The sequence below is a fragment of the Gorilla gorilla genome, chromosome 13, assembly GCF_029281585.2.
Source record: "Gorilla gorilla gorilla isolate KB3781 chromosome 13, NHGRI_mGorGor1-v2.1_pri, whole genome shotgun sequence".
NCBI classification, from domain to species: domain Eukaryota; kingdom Metazoa; phylum Chordata; class Mammalia; order Primates; family Hominidae; genus Gorilla; species Gorilla gorilla.
In genome coordinates, this window is record NC_073237.2 from 16,619,015 (window position 1) to 16,631,864 (window position 12,850).

Consider the following 12,850-nt stretch of genomic DNA (forward strand, 5'->3'; position numbering starts at 1 on the left):
CTCATGTATTTTTATGAGTCTCCATAAGTCTATTTTGGAAAAAGGCAGAGTACTCATAATTTTAGTATATCTTTTAGCTTTATGTTGCCATAAACCTTTCATTATATACATGATCAACAACAGCAAATTATCTCACCTCAGTATTTAGTTTATTATTTTACAAACTGATTTATGATTGCTAACATGTAACTGAAGGTATACACTATTAGAACACAGTTTTCAGTAGAAAGTAGCACTGCCATTGAGTAAAAAACTGTTCTAACATTAGAGCAACATTCTTATACAAGTTTGCATGTTGTTTACTGAGGTCTAAAGCATGACTACACAAAAGGCTGAATGAAATTCAGATTCTTACATACACATAAAATTGTTTTATTGAGATGACAAAGTATATTTATTATGCCACCCAGAATATAATCCACTCTGATAACTGCCAGTTTATGCACTTGCTGAAGTAACTCAGTACATAAATAGTAGCCACATCAGTCGCTGTGCATGAAAGTTCTTCTCTTCCAGATTGAATAGTGTACAATCTAAAGCATTTTAAAACTTTAAATCCCTTATTAGCTTAAATATAATTTAAAATTTTAGTTTGCCTTACCTATAATTTGTCTGTACACTAGGTTACTAAGGGTGATATGATTACATATGTGGACACAAAATAATTTTAATGGAAAATGAAATTAGGGTACTCAACAAAGATAAAGGGTAATGATCATGTACACTAACCATATTTGAGATTAGTTTAAGCCTGGGGTAGCTATACTTATGTTTCACAGACCTGGAGAAGATAGGAAAAAAAGCTTTTATCAACATTGCTAAGGAACAGGTAAAAGCTAACATTAGGTAACTAAGAGGTGACATAAAAAAGACTGAATAAAATATCATGGAGGTTTCATAATAAGATTGGAAATTCAATAGACTAGGAGAAAAAAGATCCCAAAATATACATGCTCATTGGGAAAACACATAGTAAGAAAAAGGAGAGATCTCTATTTAATGATACAATAGTAGAGTTATAATTTCCTGTATAATGTAAATTTCAAGCATTTAAACATTTTCATTGAATTATAAAATACTATTTGGAAAAGAAAGAAAAACAGCACAACTGCAGATTACAGATGACTAAGATAGATGAATCATGAAAATGTGCCAGCAGAGATTTCTATCACACCTATCAGGGATACACAATTTCCAAGAATTTCAGAAGTATTTGGTGTTCCTATTAACGTAAATCCTGAAATAACACCTGAGTGAACTGTCTTCTAATTCTTCAACTGGATGGCTTTTTAGTGTAAAAGATGTTGAATACTGATTGGCTTTTTAATAATTTTATAGTATATGTCAGAAATACTGCACAGTCCCTATTTACATCTTTCTACAGTGGTTTTTAAAATGTTTTAAGAATAAAAAACATGCAAACTTTATTTGATTTTTCTGAGGAAATAACTTTTTGGATTTAATTTCAATGAAACCGTTGATAACATTTCCCTCCCCAACAATCTCTGGCAACGATCCCTCAGATTTTAAAGATTATGTATTATTACCTTTTAATACAAGTAGAATAACACTCAGGGAATTTACAACATTTGTTATTTTCAGTAAATACATTGGTTGAAGTTTGAAAGTCTATCCGTAGTGAACTTACATCTTTCAGGAGCTTGGTCAATGTGTTCTGGACAAAGCAGGAAGATGTGACTGAAATCCTGAAAGGAGCCGGCTCCCGCAGCACAAGGATAATGATACATCTGGGTACATTTCTCTTCACAGCATTTGATAGTGGCCCCAAAGCGCTTACAAAATGCACATCGCTGAAAGGGGTAAAGGAGAGAAATCTCTTTATAAAACCTTGAAAAGGAATATTCAAATATAAGCTGGGAAGGTATAAAAAACTCTCTGTGCATCACAAGTAAACAAATTGAGCCTGCAAAATATTAAACAAAAGATTCGTTAAAAATAATAAAATCTACATTACTCAATTTAGTGCCTCGTGTGCTACGAACTCATCCTTCCATTCAAATTAGAAAGTTAGAATTTCATTCCTTATATTTTCAAAAATAAATTGTGAAGCATTTTTGAAACAAAACCTAAAGATTTTTTTTTTAAAGCAAATAGTAATATGGTTAAAGGGGCAGGTTTCTATATTGAGGATTATTATAAAGTTTTTAAATCCCACCAAAACTAGTAATAGGAACATATATTATTTATGAGACATATTACTATTTTTTACCCTGCCTAAAAATAAATACAAAATAAACTCATCAATTATAAGTTAACAGGGACACAAATGGTTAAAGACTCACAAAAAAAAAAACAACAAAACTACATACTTCAATGTAGCAATCAACTTCAAATTTCTTAACAAAAGATGGAAATGTGGGGGAAAAAATTAGTCATCTGGTATCTTTCCCATTTCAACCTGCCTCCATTATCTTGCAAGTGGTAAAATGCACAGAAATAAGCCCCAAAGAAGAGGGGCAGTCTAGGGCAAGTGAACACATAAGAAGTCAGAAGAAATTATGTAAAATGTTGCATTTACTTATTCAGTTTTCCCTTAGAATGATTCACAAACTCTTCCTCATTCTCCCAAGCCCATTTTGAGCATTATTTTCTTTGAAGAGAGTCTGATGGGCCCTGTACTATACAGTATTAAATCTCTCTGTGGGAAATGACTATCTAACATAAATTTTTGTTTACACCGTTACATGGTACCTACTTGCTTATGCCATTACATGATCAGTTTACCTTTTTCTCATCCTAATCCAAGATCCTTCAATTGAGGCAACATACTATCCTTGTATCCAAAGCACCAAAAATGCTGCTTCAAACAGGCCCTAATAGATAGGTGTTCCTATACATATACCAAAAAGACTTAACTTTTGGTGATCTTGTTTGTGAGTGTGGCTCATAAACAGCTTAGCTGAGATAACTGGAGCCTCACGTAGCAGAGACAGTTGGACCCTGCTAACATTACTGTGGATATCTTCACATGTTACTACACTGACTTTATATTCTGCTAATTAACCAGGGACTACAGTAGTTAAAATTATAATTGTTTTCAATGTTTTATGTGTAAATCTGTATCTCACATACTATCAAACTCTTCATCACTGTCATCAGTCTACTGCATTGAATCAACGTAACAAAGCTAAATGACTCCTGAGGGCTGAATCAGAAAGAAGAAAAGAAAGAGATACAAAACTTTGGCCGGCCCGGTGGCTCACACCTGTAATCCCGGCACTTTGGAAGGCCAAGGCGGGCGGATCACGAGGTCAGGAGATCGAGACCATCCTGGCTGACACAGTGAAACTCCATCTCTACTGAAAATACAAAAAATTAGCCGGACGTGGTGGCGGGCACCTGTAGTCCCAGCTACTCAGGAGGCTGAAGCAGGAGAAGCTTCTAAATAACTCATAAACACTAATTACTGTTGTGACACTTTAATTTTATATAATATTTATAAGTATACAGAATAACATTTCAGTGCTATTTTGGCACTCAAGGGTATTAATGCATTAGAAACACAGAAAAAAAATAAATATTTGTCTTCATTGATAAAGTGTAATAACCAGCTTTTACAAAACAGGTAATTTTTTATATTGTAACTCCCAAGGTATCTAAATATGTTTAGTGCATTAACAGAACCCAGAATTAACTGCAAATACAACACCTTGGTAGTCTAAATGTCCAAACAGAAAGGTCACATAAATGTCGAAAGAAAAAGTACAATCTGTTGAAAAATGTTTGTAACAACTCATTAACATAACTAATTTCTGCTAAATTGTTAAAATCTAAAATCGCTTATTTTGATACCATATGGCAAGTTTTGCAGAAGCCTTTTGCACTAAAAATAATCTTGGCAGATAAAATATAATGAGAGGTAAGTATATAATAACAGAAAATAATTTAAATTGACCAGCTTCTCAATGTCTTTCTCATTTTAGAAACACCAATATGTTCTCTTAATCATATCTTCAATGAAAAATATTATATTAGCTAAACTATTATGAAAAGTACTGGAATATATCTAACATACTAATTTACAATATCATATAAAGATATCAGTGAATAAAAGAAGGAAAATAAAACACTACATTTAGGGGAACGCCTCAAACCCATATGTTACAATTAAATAGCTAATAAAGAGCACTCGGCATTAAAAGAAAATGTTTACTATATATACACAGTCTGGAATGTATCTTCCTACACCAAATAAAAAGTACTTGTAAAATCATAGACAATATCAAAGAATAGATTTCTACAGGGAACTTCTCAAATATCAACACTCTTATATACTACACATAAAAGAAATCAAGCAAGTTAAGATATTAATAATATAATAAGTAATATATAATACATAAGTAACAATTACAAAGCAAATTAACATTTGGGGAGGAGGGATAAAGTAAACAGCTCTTGGCCGGGCATGGTGGCTCACGCTTTTAACACCAGCACTTTCGGAGGCTGAGGCAGGTGGATCATTTGAGCTCAGGAGTTCGAAACCAGCTTGGGCAACATGGTGAAACTCCATCTCTACAAAAAATACAATAATTAGGTAGGCATGGTGGCATGCACCTATAGTCCCAGCTACTCATGAGCCTGGGGTGGGAAAATTGCTTGAGCCCAGGAGGTTGAGGCTGCAGTGAGCTGTGATCACGCTACTGCGCTCTAGCCTGGGCAACAAAAGTGAGAACCTGTCTATAAAAATTAAAAAAAAAAAGCCCTTAAATGGTTTATCAACTAAATGGTTTATTTGAATCAATAATGAAAATTCCTAGACAGCATTTTTTCTTTTTACTTCTATTCATCATTAAAAAGACAGGGAGTAAGAAAAGGAAAAAAAGTAACATGTTATAATAATATTTTCCCATATTAATCCAAGAACACAATAACAACAACAAAAATTCAGTGAGAACTCATATTACCAATTTTAAGAATGAGTCTGAGGAATTTTGAAAACTTTTATTTAATAGATTGAAATAATCTGTCAAAATGTATCTATAAAACACAACAGAATGAACAAAATTTCTGAGATTAAAGTTGTATCATAAAAAATACCAAGAAGTTAAATATTCCACAGTTCATTTAATTAATTATCCAGTATTTATTCTGTACCAACTATAGCAATGGTTTTAAGCTACGTGCTCTAATAAATAAGTATTGTAAGGCTCCCCATGCTCCAAATTTGTTTTTAATCTTCACCAATCTGTTTCCAGTGTTAGGCAACTAGGATTCTCCCAGGATGCAGTAATAAAGAACAAAGATGGAAAGCAAGAGAAAGAGGTAGAATGACATGAAAATCTGATCCAGAAGGTGCAACGTCTGTTTTACATGAGTACCAGAAAGGGAGAAAATAGGAGGGATGATAATCACCAAAATTCTAAAGGAAAAGTTATGTATATATCTAATAATAAAAGCTAACATTTAATTAAGCATAATCCTCATTCAACAGATGAGGGACCTAAAACCCAAAGAGTCATTATCACTGTTCCACTTATCTCTATATCCCTACAAAAATACTCACTCTTGATCTGTAACAATGCCTCCTTAAACTCCCTGAATGGCAGCTTCAGGTAAAAACTTCCCAGAAAGTTTGAAATAACAAGGATAAAAGGAAAATTCTTGGAGCCACATAAAAAAGGAAACAGATCATTACAAAAAAAGAAGAATCGGGCATCAGTTCTCATTACCAATACTGAATTAAAAAGAAACCCCCAAAAAATCATTATTTTCCTAGGTCTATAAAAAATTATTTAAAACCAAAATTTTAATGTCTGTTAAGCTAACATTCAAGTCCATGGATAACAAATGTAAATAGGTTAAATTCTCTAGTAAAAGGCAGCAATTTTCAAAATATGCAAAATATACTACTTAACACATACACATATTTTACATGTAACTATACTACAGACTTCATTTATGTATGTGTGTGTGTGTGTGTGTACACATATATAATATAAAATGAATGAAATACTTTGGATATTTGTCCCCACCAAAATTTCATGTTGAAATGTAATCCCCGATGTTGGAGGTGGGGCCTTATGGGAGGTGTTTGGGTCATGGGGGCAAATCCCTCATGGCTTGGTGCTGTCCTTGCGATAACGAGTGAGTTCTCACAAGATCTGGTTGTTCAAAAGTGTATGGCATCTCCACCCGTCTCCTTTGCTCCTGTTCTTGCTATGTGAGATGCCTGCTCCCCCTTCTCCTTCCACCATTATTTCAAACTTTTTTTAAAATTTATTATTTATTATTTTTTTTTCTTTTCGAGACAGAGTTTCACTCTGTTGCCCAGGCTGGAGTGCAATGGCCCGATCTCGGCTCACTGCAACCTCTGCCCCCCAGGTTCAAGCGATTCTCCTGCCTCAGTCTCCTGAGTAGCTGGGATTACAGGCACCTGCTACCGCACCCGGCTAAATGATTTCAAACTTCTTGAAGCCCTCACCAGAAGCAGATGCCAGCACCACACTTCCTGTACTGTCTGCAGAATCATGAGCCAATTAAACCTCTTTTTGTTATCAATTACCCAGCGACAGGTATTTCTTTACAGCAACACAGGAGCGGCTATATATATATATATACTCATACATATGCACAATGCACAGTGACATACACAATTCAAAAACAGACTTGAGGGGAAAAAACACAAACGCTATCCAAAAAATGCAGGTACAGCAATAATTTCAAAGAAACAGAATTTAAACTAAAAAGCAGTGAACAAGTCAAAGATAATAATTCATAATAACATAAGTTTTATGTTACAGTGTAAATTCCAAAAGAAGCCATAGTCATTAAAGTTTATACACCTAATAAATATATGTCACATGTAGAAAGTGAAGCTGAGTAGAAATAACATGCACAGATTAGACTTTAACATAGCTCTCAAATCAGGATATTAAGTAGATATGAAATAAATAATAACAATGATCGGGTTTGATTCAAACAGACACATAAAATACACACAGATCTCTGAATTCCAAAAATAGAGAAAGCATTCTATTCAAATGTACATAGAATTTTCAAAAAAAAATTCACATGTATGGTCATAAAGAAATGTCCACATATTTTAAAAAGCAGGTATTTCCTAGGTTATATCCAGTAAAAGCAGATGCGTCCCTAGACCTAATACAATAAAAATTAGAAATTCACAATATAAGGAAAAACTTCCAAATCTATCCACTGGCAAAATTTAAAAGTCCTTTCTATATAACGGCAGAGTTTCAATCAAGAAGAAAAATCATGTATTATTTTTAAATGATTAAGAAACATCAAAAAAATCTCTGAGACGTGGCAAATGTGGTATTCAGAGGAAAAAAATATAGCTTCAAACATGCAAAACTGTAAGACTAAAGAATTACAATAAATAATGCCCGATTCAAAAATTAAGCCAATAAGAATCAACATATAATCCATGAGATTCGCAATCTAGGGAAGTAAACCCACCCTAATACTGTGTTTATTAAAATGCTGTTAATGAGATCCGAGGTTTAAACAACTGTTCACTTTAGAAAGTGAAATAAAGATGACTGAAATAAAACCTAATCTATGAAATTATTCTGTATATGAATTGACCTGAAGTAATGAACAGTTCAATGACTGACTCATGACTCTTGTTCTGGTCCAGGCTAATCATTCTAGTTGGCATACTATTAAACACACATTTCTGATTGAAACATCTGCTAAAAAATAACATCAAACGACATTACAAAATCAAAATGGAGACTGCTAAGAGTGGGATTTTTCTCCTGCCAGTATCTTTCCTTTCTGCCACATCCTCCTCCCTGCTGCCACAGCAATCTTTCTAAAGGAATACAAATATATTCTGAATCACACGCAAACCCCTCAATACAGAATGTGTGGTAGGCAGTATTCTAAAATGCCTGCATACCGCCAACCCCACCAAATTTCCTACCCTAATACAGAAGCTGTAAATATGATGAAATATCATGGCAAGGATAATGCCATTAATATATTATATGGCAAAGGAATTCTGCAGATGTGATTAAAGCCACCAATCAACTGCCTTTCAATTAATCAAAAGGGAGATTTGCCTAATCTAATCAAATAACCTCTTTGAAAGTGGAGTTTTCTCCAGCTAGTAGCAAAAGGGAAATTCATAGCAAGGGAACATTTCAATACACTGTTTGAAATACAGTGTATCTTTGAAGATAAAATGCAAATCTTTGAAGATAAAAAGAGCCAGGAGCAAAAACCAAAGAGTGGCCTCTAGGAACTGAGAGTGACCCAAGCCAATAGGCAGTAAGAAAATGGTGAGCTCAGCAGGGTGTGGTGGCTCATGCCTGTAATCCCAGCACTTTGGGAGGCCAAGGCAGGCGGATCACGAGGTCATGAGATCGAGACCATCCTGGCTAACATGGTAAAACCCCGTTTCTACTAAAAATACAAAAAAAAAGAAAAAAGTTAGCCGGCGTGGTGGTGCACGCCTGTAATCCCGGCCACTTGGGAGGCTGAGGCACGAGAATCACTTGAACCCAGGAGGCAGAGGTTGCAGTGAGCTGAGACTGCACCACTGCACTCCAGCCTGTGCGACAGAGCAAGACTCTGTCTCAAAAAAAAAAAAAAAAAAAAAAGAAAAAGAAAATGGCGAGCTCAGCCCTATTACTGCATAGAACTGAATTCCTCCCACACCTGAGTGCACCAGAAGAGGATTCACCCCTGGAGCCTCCACCCAGGTAACACCTTGATTTGAATCTTGTGAGACCTTAAACAGAGAGCACAGTTGAGCCTGCCCTGAGTTCTGACCTAAGTAAATGGGTGCTGTTTTAAGATATTAAGTTTATGTTAATTGCTTTATAATAATAGATAACAAATAGAGCAGCATTTCAAGGCCCTCCATGCTTTGGTCTCTGCCAAATCACTATTAGATTTTTAAGATTTTTTTTTACACATTATACTTACATTACACAATGTCTTAACACTATGAAGTAAAAATGTAAATATTTTAAACTCTGGCTTGGAAATGAAGAGGCAGAATCTCAGAAATTTTCCTAAAATAAAATAGGAGAGGCAAGCTTTCTGAGTCCACAAAAGTGCCCTCTACCTATTGGGTCAAAGAAAAGTAATTTCTCTATTTGTAACAACATACATAAATTATAAACCCTGAAGAAATAGGTCCCTAATAGCTATAATCTTTAACATAACCATAAATAAAAACATGAATAAATCTGACTACATAAAAATGTAAAAACTTCTATGTGGTGAGAACACACATTACAGAAAAAAAAAATCAAATGACAAAAAATAACCTCCAATTTGAATTACAAATATCTGGAATCCTGGATATATACAAATAAAGCATGTAAGTTATAAAAATGAGTATAATTTTAAAATAGACAAGGATACTTTATACAATTTCATAATTTAAGGAAGACATAAAGTTAGCCAATAAACTATGGGTAATATGCAAGAATCAGTAAGCATTATTATTTGCCAGCAGCTAAGCCAAGTACTTTATAAGAATTACTTTATTCCCATCTATGCCAGGCACAGTGGCTCACGCATGTAATCCCAACACTTTGGAAGGCAGAGGTGGGTGGATCACCTGAGGTCAGGAGTTTTAGACCACCCTGGCCAACATGGTGAGACCCCGTTTCTATTAAAAATACAAAAATTAGCTGGGCCTGGTGGCAGGCGCCTGTAATCCCAGCTACTTGGAAGGCTGAGGCAGGAGAATCAGTTGAACCCAGGAGGTAGAGGTTGCAGTGAGCTGAGATCATGCCACTCCACTCTAGCCTGGGCAACAGAGTGAGACTCCATCTCAAAAACAAAAACAAAAACAAAAAAAGAAATTACTTTATTGCCATCTAACCACCACCACTTTAGGTAGATATCACTATTTTTCATTTCACAAATGAAGCAGAGAGGTTAAATTTCCTTGTTCAAGTCCATGGAGTCAGGAAATGAAAAAGGAACTGAACTCAAGGAGTTCATAATTATTTATATACAAGTAATAAAGACAAATTCATCGACTATGGAAATGTACTGAGTATTTTGTCTTGTTTACATAATGGCTTTTATTTAGGTTGTAAGAAAATAACATATAACCAGGCACGGTGGCTCGTGCATGTAATCCCAGCACTTTGGGAGGCCAAGGCAGGCGGATCACTTGAGACAAGGAGTTCGAGACCAACCTGGCCAACATGGCAAAACCCCATTTCTACCAAAAAAAAAAAAAAATACAAAAATTAGCCAGGCGTGGTGGTGCACACCTGTAATCCTAGCTACTCGAGAGGCTGAGGCAGGAGAATCGCTTGAACCCGGGAGGTGGAGGTTGCAGTGAGCCGAGATTGCACCACTGCATTCCAGCCTGGACAGAGCTGGACTTTGTCTCAAAAAAATAAAAAATAAAAAAGAAAGTAAGAAAAGAAAGTAACCACTTTGGGGTTAGAATCCACAAAATACTCTCAGTGTCAACCAAAAGAAATGTACTGCAATGTTCACAGAACACAATTCATAATGACCTCAAATTGAAAGTCCTCAAAATGCCCAACGGTAAAATAAATAAATTATAGTACTCTTAACAACAGAATACTATATATCAAGGAGAAAAATAAACGACTGGAAGGAACAATTTGGATTTATCTCACAAATATATACGTGAAAGATGACAGATAACAGTACTTAGTAGCTCAATTATACGAAGTACAAAGCCAATTACGCAAAGTACAAACATAGTCAAGACTCACCTATGTTGTTACTAGATGATAGTGCATGTCTCTGGGGAGTTAGGAATAGTAACCAACAGGAGGCTTGAATGGAATGTCTGGGGCGCTATTATTTGTTTCCTGATGTGATTTTGGTATATAGGTTCTAATATTTTGGGTATTCCTAGAAATGTGTACCTATTATTCACTTGCTCTATATATAGCAAAGTGAATTTTATATATAATTCTTCAACATATTTTTAGAAAAATTAAGTTTTTTTAGAAAATTAAGAGAATTTTAGATAAAAACTCAACTTTTAATGGAAAATATTTTCCTTTATCTTTCTCACATGAAATCCTATATCAAGGTTAGTATCCTACCTGGCATCTCTCCAATACTGGGTTAAGAGTTTTTCTTCTCAAGTAACCTGTATTATATTAAGATGATATTAACTGAAATAATCAGATAGATGAATGCACCATAAAGCTAATTCTAAGATATCTGTCCTTAGCCAAAAGCAGAAAAGGGATACACATAACTTCGACATAAAACATCCACCCCCATTTTTTTGGTTATTCTTGAAAGCTCATAATGTATACAATGATAAAATTTATTGTTTCAAATTAGGGTTTTTGAAATTGAAATATTAATTTAAACATGTTTGCTTAACACAACTTTAAAGTTAATAAGAAAACACTGCATATTACAGAAGAGTTAAATACTTCAAAAAGTGGGAAAAAATTTAAAAGCTTTCATTTGAGTAGGAGTAAACACAGACACACTAAGAATCTAGTTGGATACACTTAAATTTAAATCATGTCTTTTAAGAACATAAGAACAGATTATTTGCTTCCTCTTTAGTCCAAAACCTTGGTGTAATTTTAGTCCAAATTTGAAACTAACAGAAGAATATTCAGCTTCTTAAAAGTTTTATTTCAAGAACAGTAAAAGAACTTCTGGTCTTACAAACATTACACAGATAAAACGAGTTTCTCCAAACAGATGTATGTAAAAATCTAGTACATATACCCCCAAGTTGAGTCAATAAGGTGAACCAGATTCTGGTTGAATGGAATCCTTGAAATATAACTTTGGTGAACAAACTGTTTGTGTTTTCCACTTTTCTTAAAAAAGAAGTGATAAAGCAGATTTCCTGTACCTGCCAGCTGACAAAATGTTACTTACCAGGGAAAAACCACTACCAAAAATCAGAATCACAGAAGGGCTATCAGTAAAATTATTAATGCCACAAATTAACATGATGTTAACAGCTGAATTATGCATCAAAAGAGTATTTATATAATCACAGCAAATAACTCAAATCTTTTACATCACTAGTAAACTCAAAAAAGATAGCAAAAAGCAACAACATTAAATTTCACTATTGATCTACTATCTTTAACTATTTAATACTAGTACACTTAGTTTTGATTACTTTGAAATTGAAACAAAAACAATAATCTTTTCTTCTTTTAATGACTTTTTCAGTTATAGGAAAGATGATATTAAAAGAAAGTATACAACTATAGCTTAGCTACAGGTATAAAATTGTTTTAAAGATATGTAATTGTGCTATTGAATTAAAATGAAAACATAAATATCAACTCATGATTTTGAAAAAAAGTCTTTTTTATGTTTGGTTTTGGTAAAAGGAGAGACAAATAAGTCAGAAGAACAGAAAATACAGAAATAGTCAAACTTTCCCATATTCAATTAGTTTTTGACCAAGGGGCCAAGATAATTCAAGAGAGCAATAAATAATCTTTTAGAATGATTTTGGAACTGCCAAATAATTCATATGGAAAACAAAGAAACATGAGTCTTATCTCGTATTCTCTTATCATGTGTAATTTAACCATAAATGGATTTTTTAAACCTACAAGTAACACTGCGGCAAGCAAAGATTTTTTAATAAAGCATAAAGAGCATAATTTTTTCAACTTCCAAAAAATTAACAAATAACAAATGTCATCAATATGAAACCCTCTGCTGTTCAATAAACATTGCTAAATAAATGAAAACAAGTCACACATTAGGCAAAAATATTTATAAAATGCATCTCCAATAACTGACTTGTGTGAATAATATATAAAAAAAACTCACAACTCAAGAAGATGACAAGCAAATCAACTGGAAAAAAATGGTGGTAGAGACAAAATACTTTAACAGACATGTCACCAAAGATACA

The 12,850-nt window shown here is 33.8% G+C and overlaps 1 protein-coding gene across 1 annotated transcript in view; it reads right to left on the reverse strand.

The window, feature by feature from the left end:
- The window catches only part of LOC129524667 (B melanoma antigen 3-like), a 61,538-nt gene that overhangs the window by 17,411 nt on the left and 31,277 nt on the right, over nucleotides 1-12,850 (reverse strand). The window contains exon 3 of the mRNA XM_055350944.2: nucleotides 1,649-1,811. Coding sequence (XP_055206919.1) covers nucleotides 1,649-1,811 — 163 coding nt within the window. The remainder of the gene's footprint in view (nucleotides 1-1,648; nucleotides 1,812-12,850) is intronic.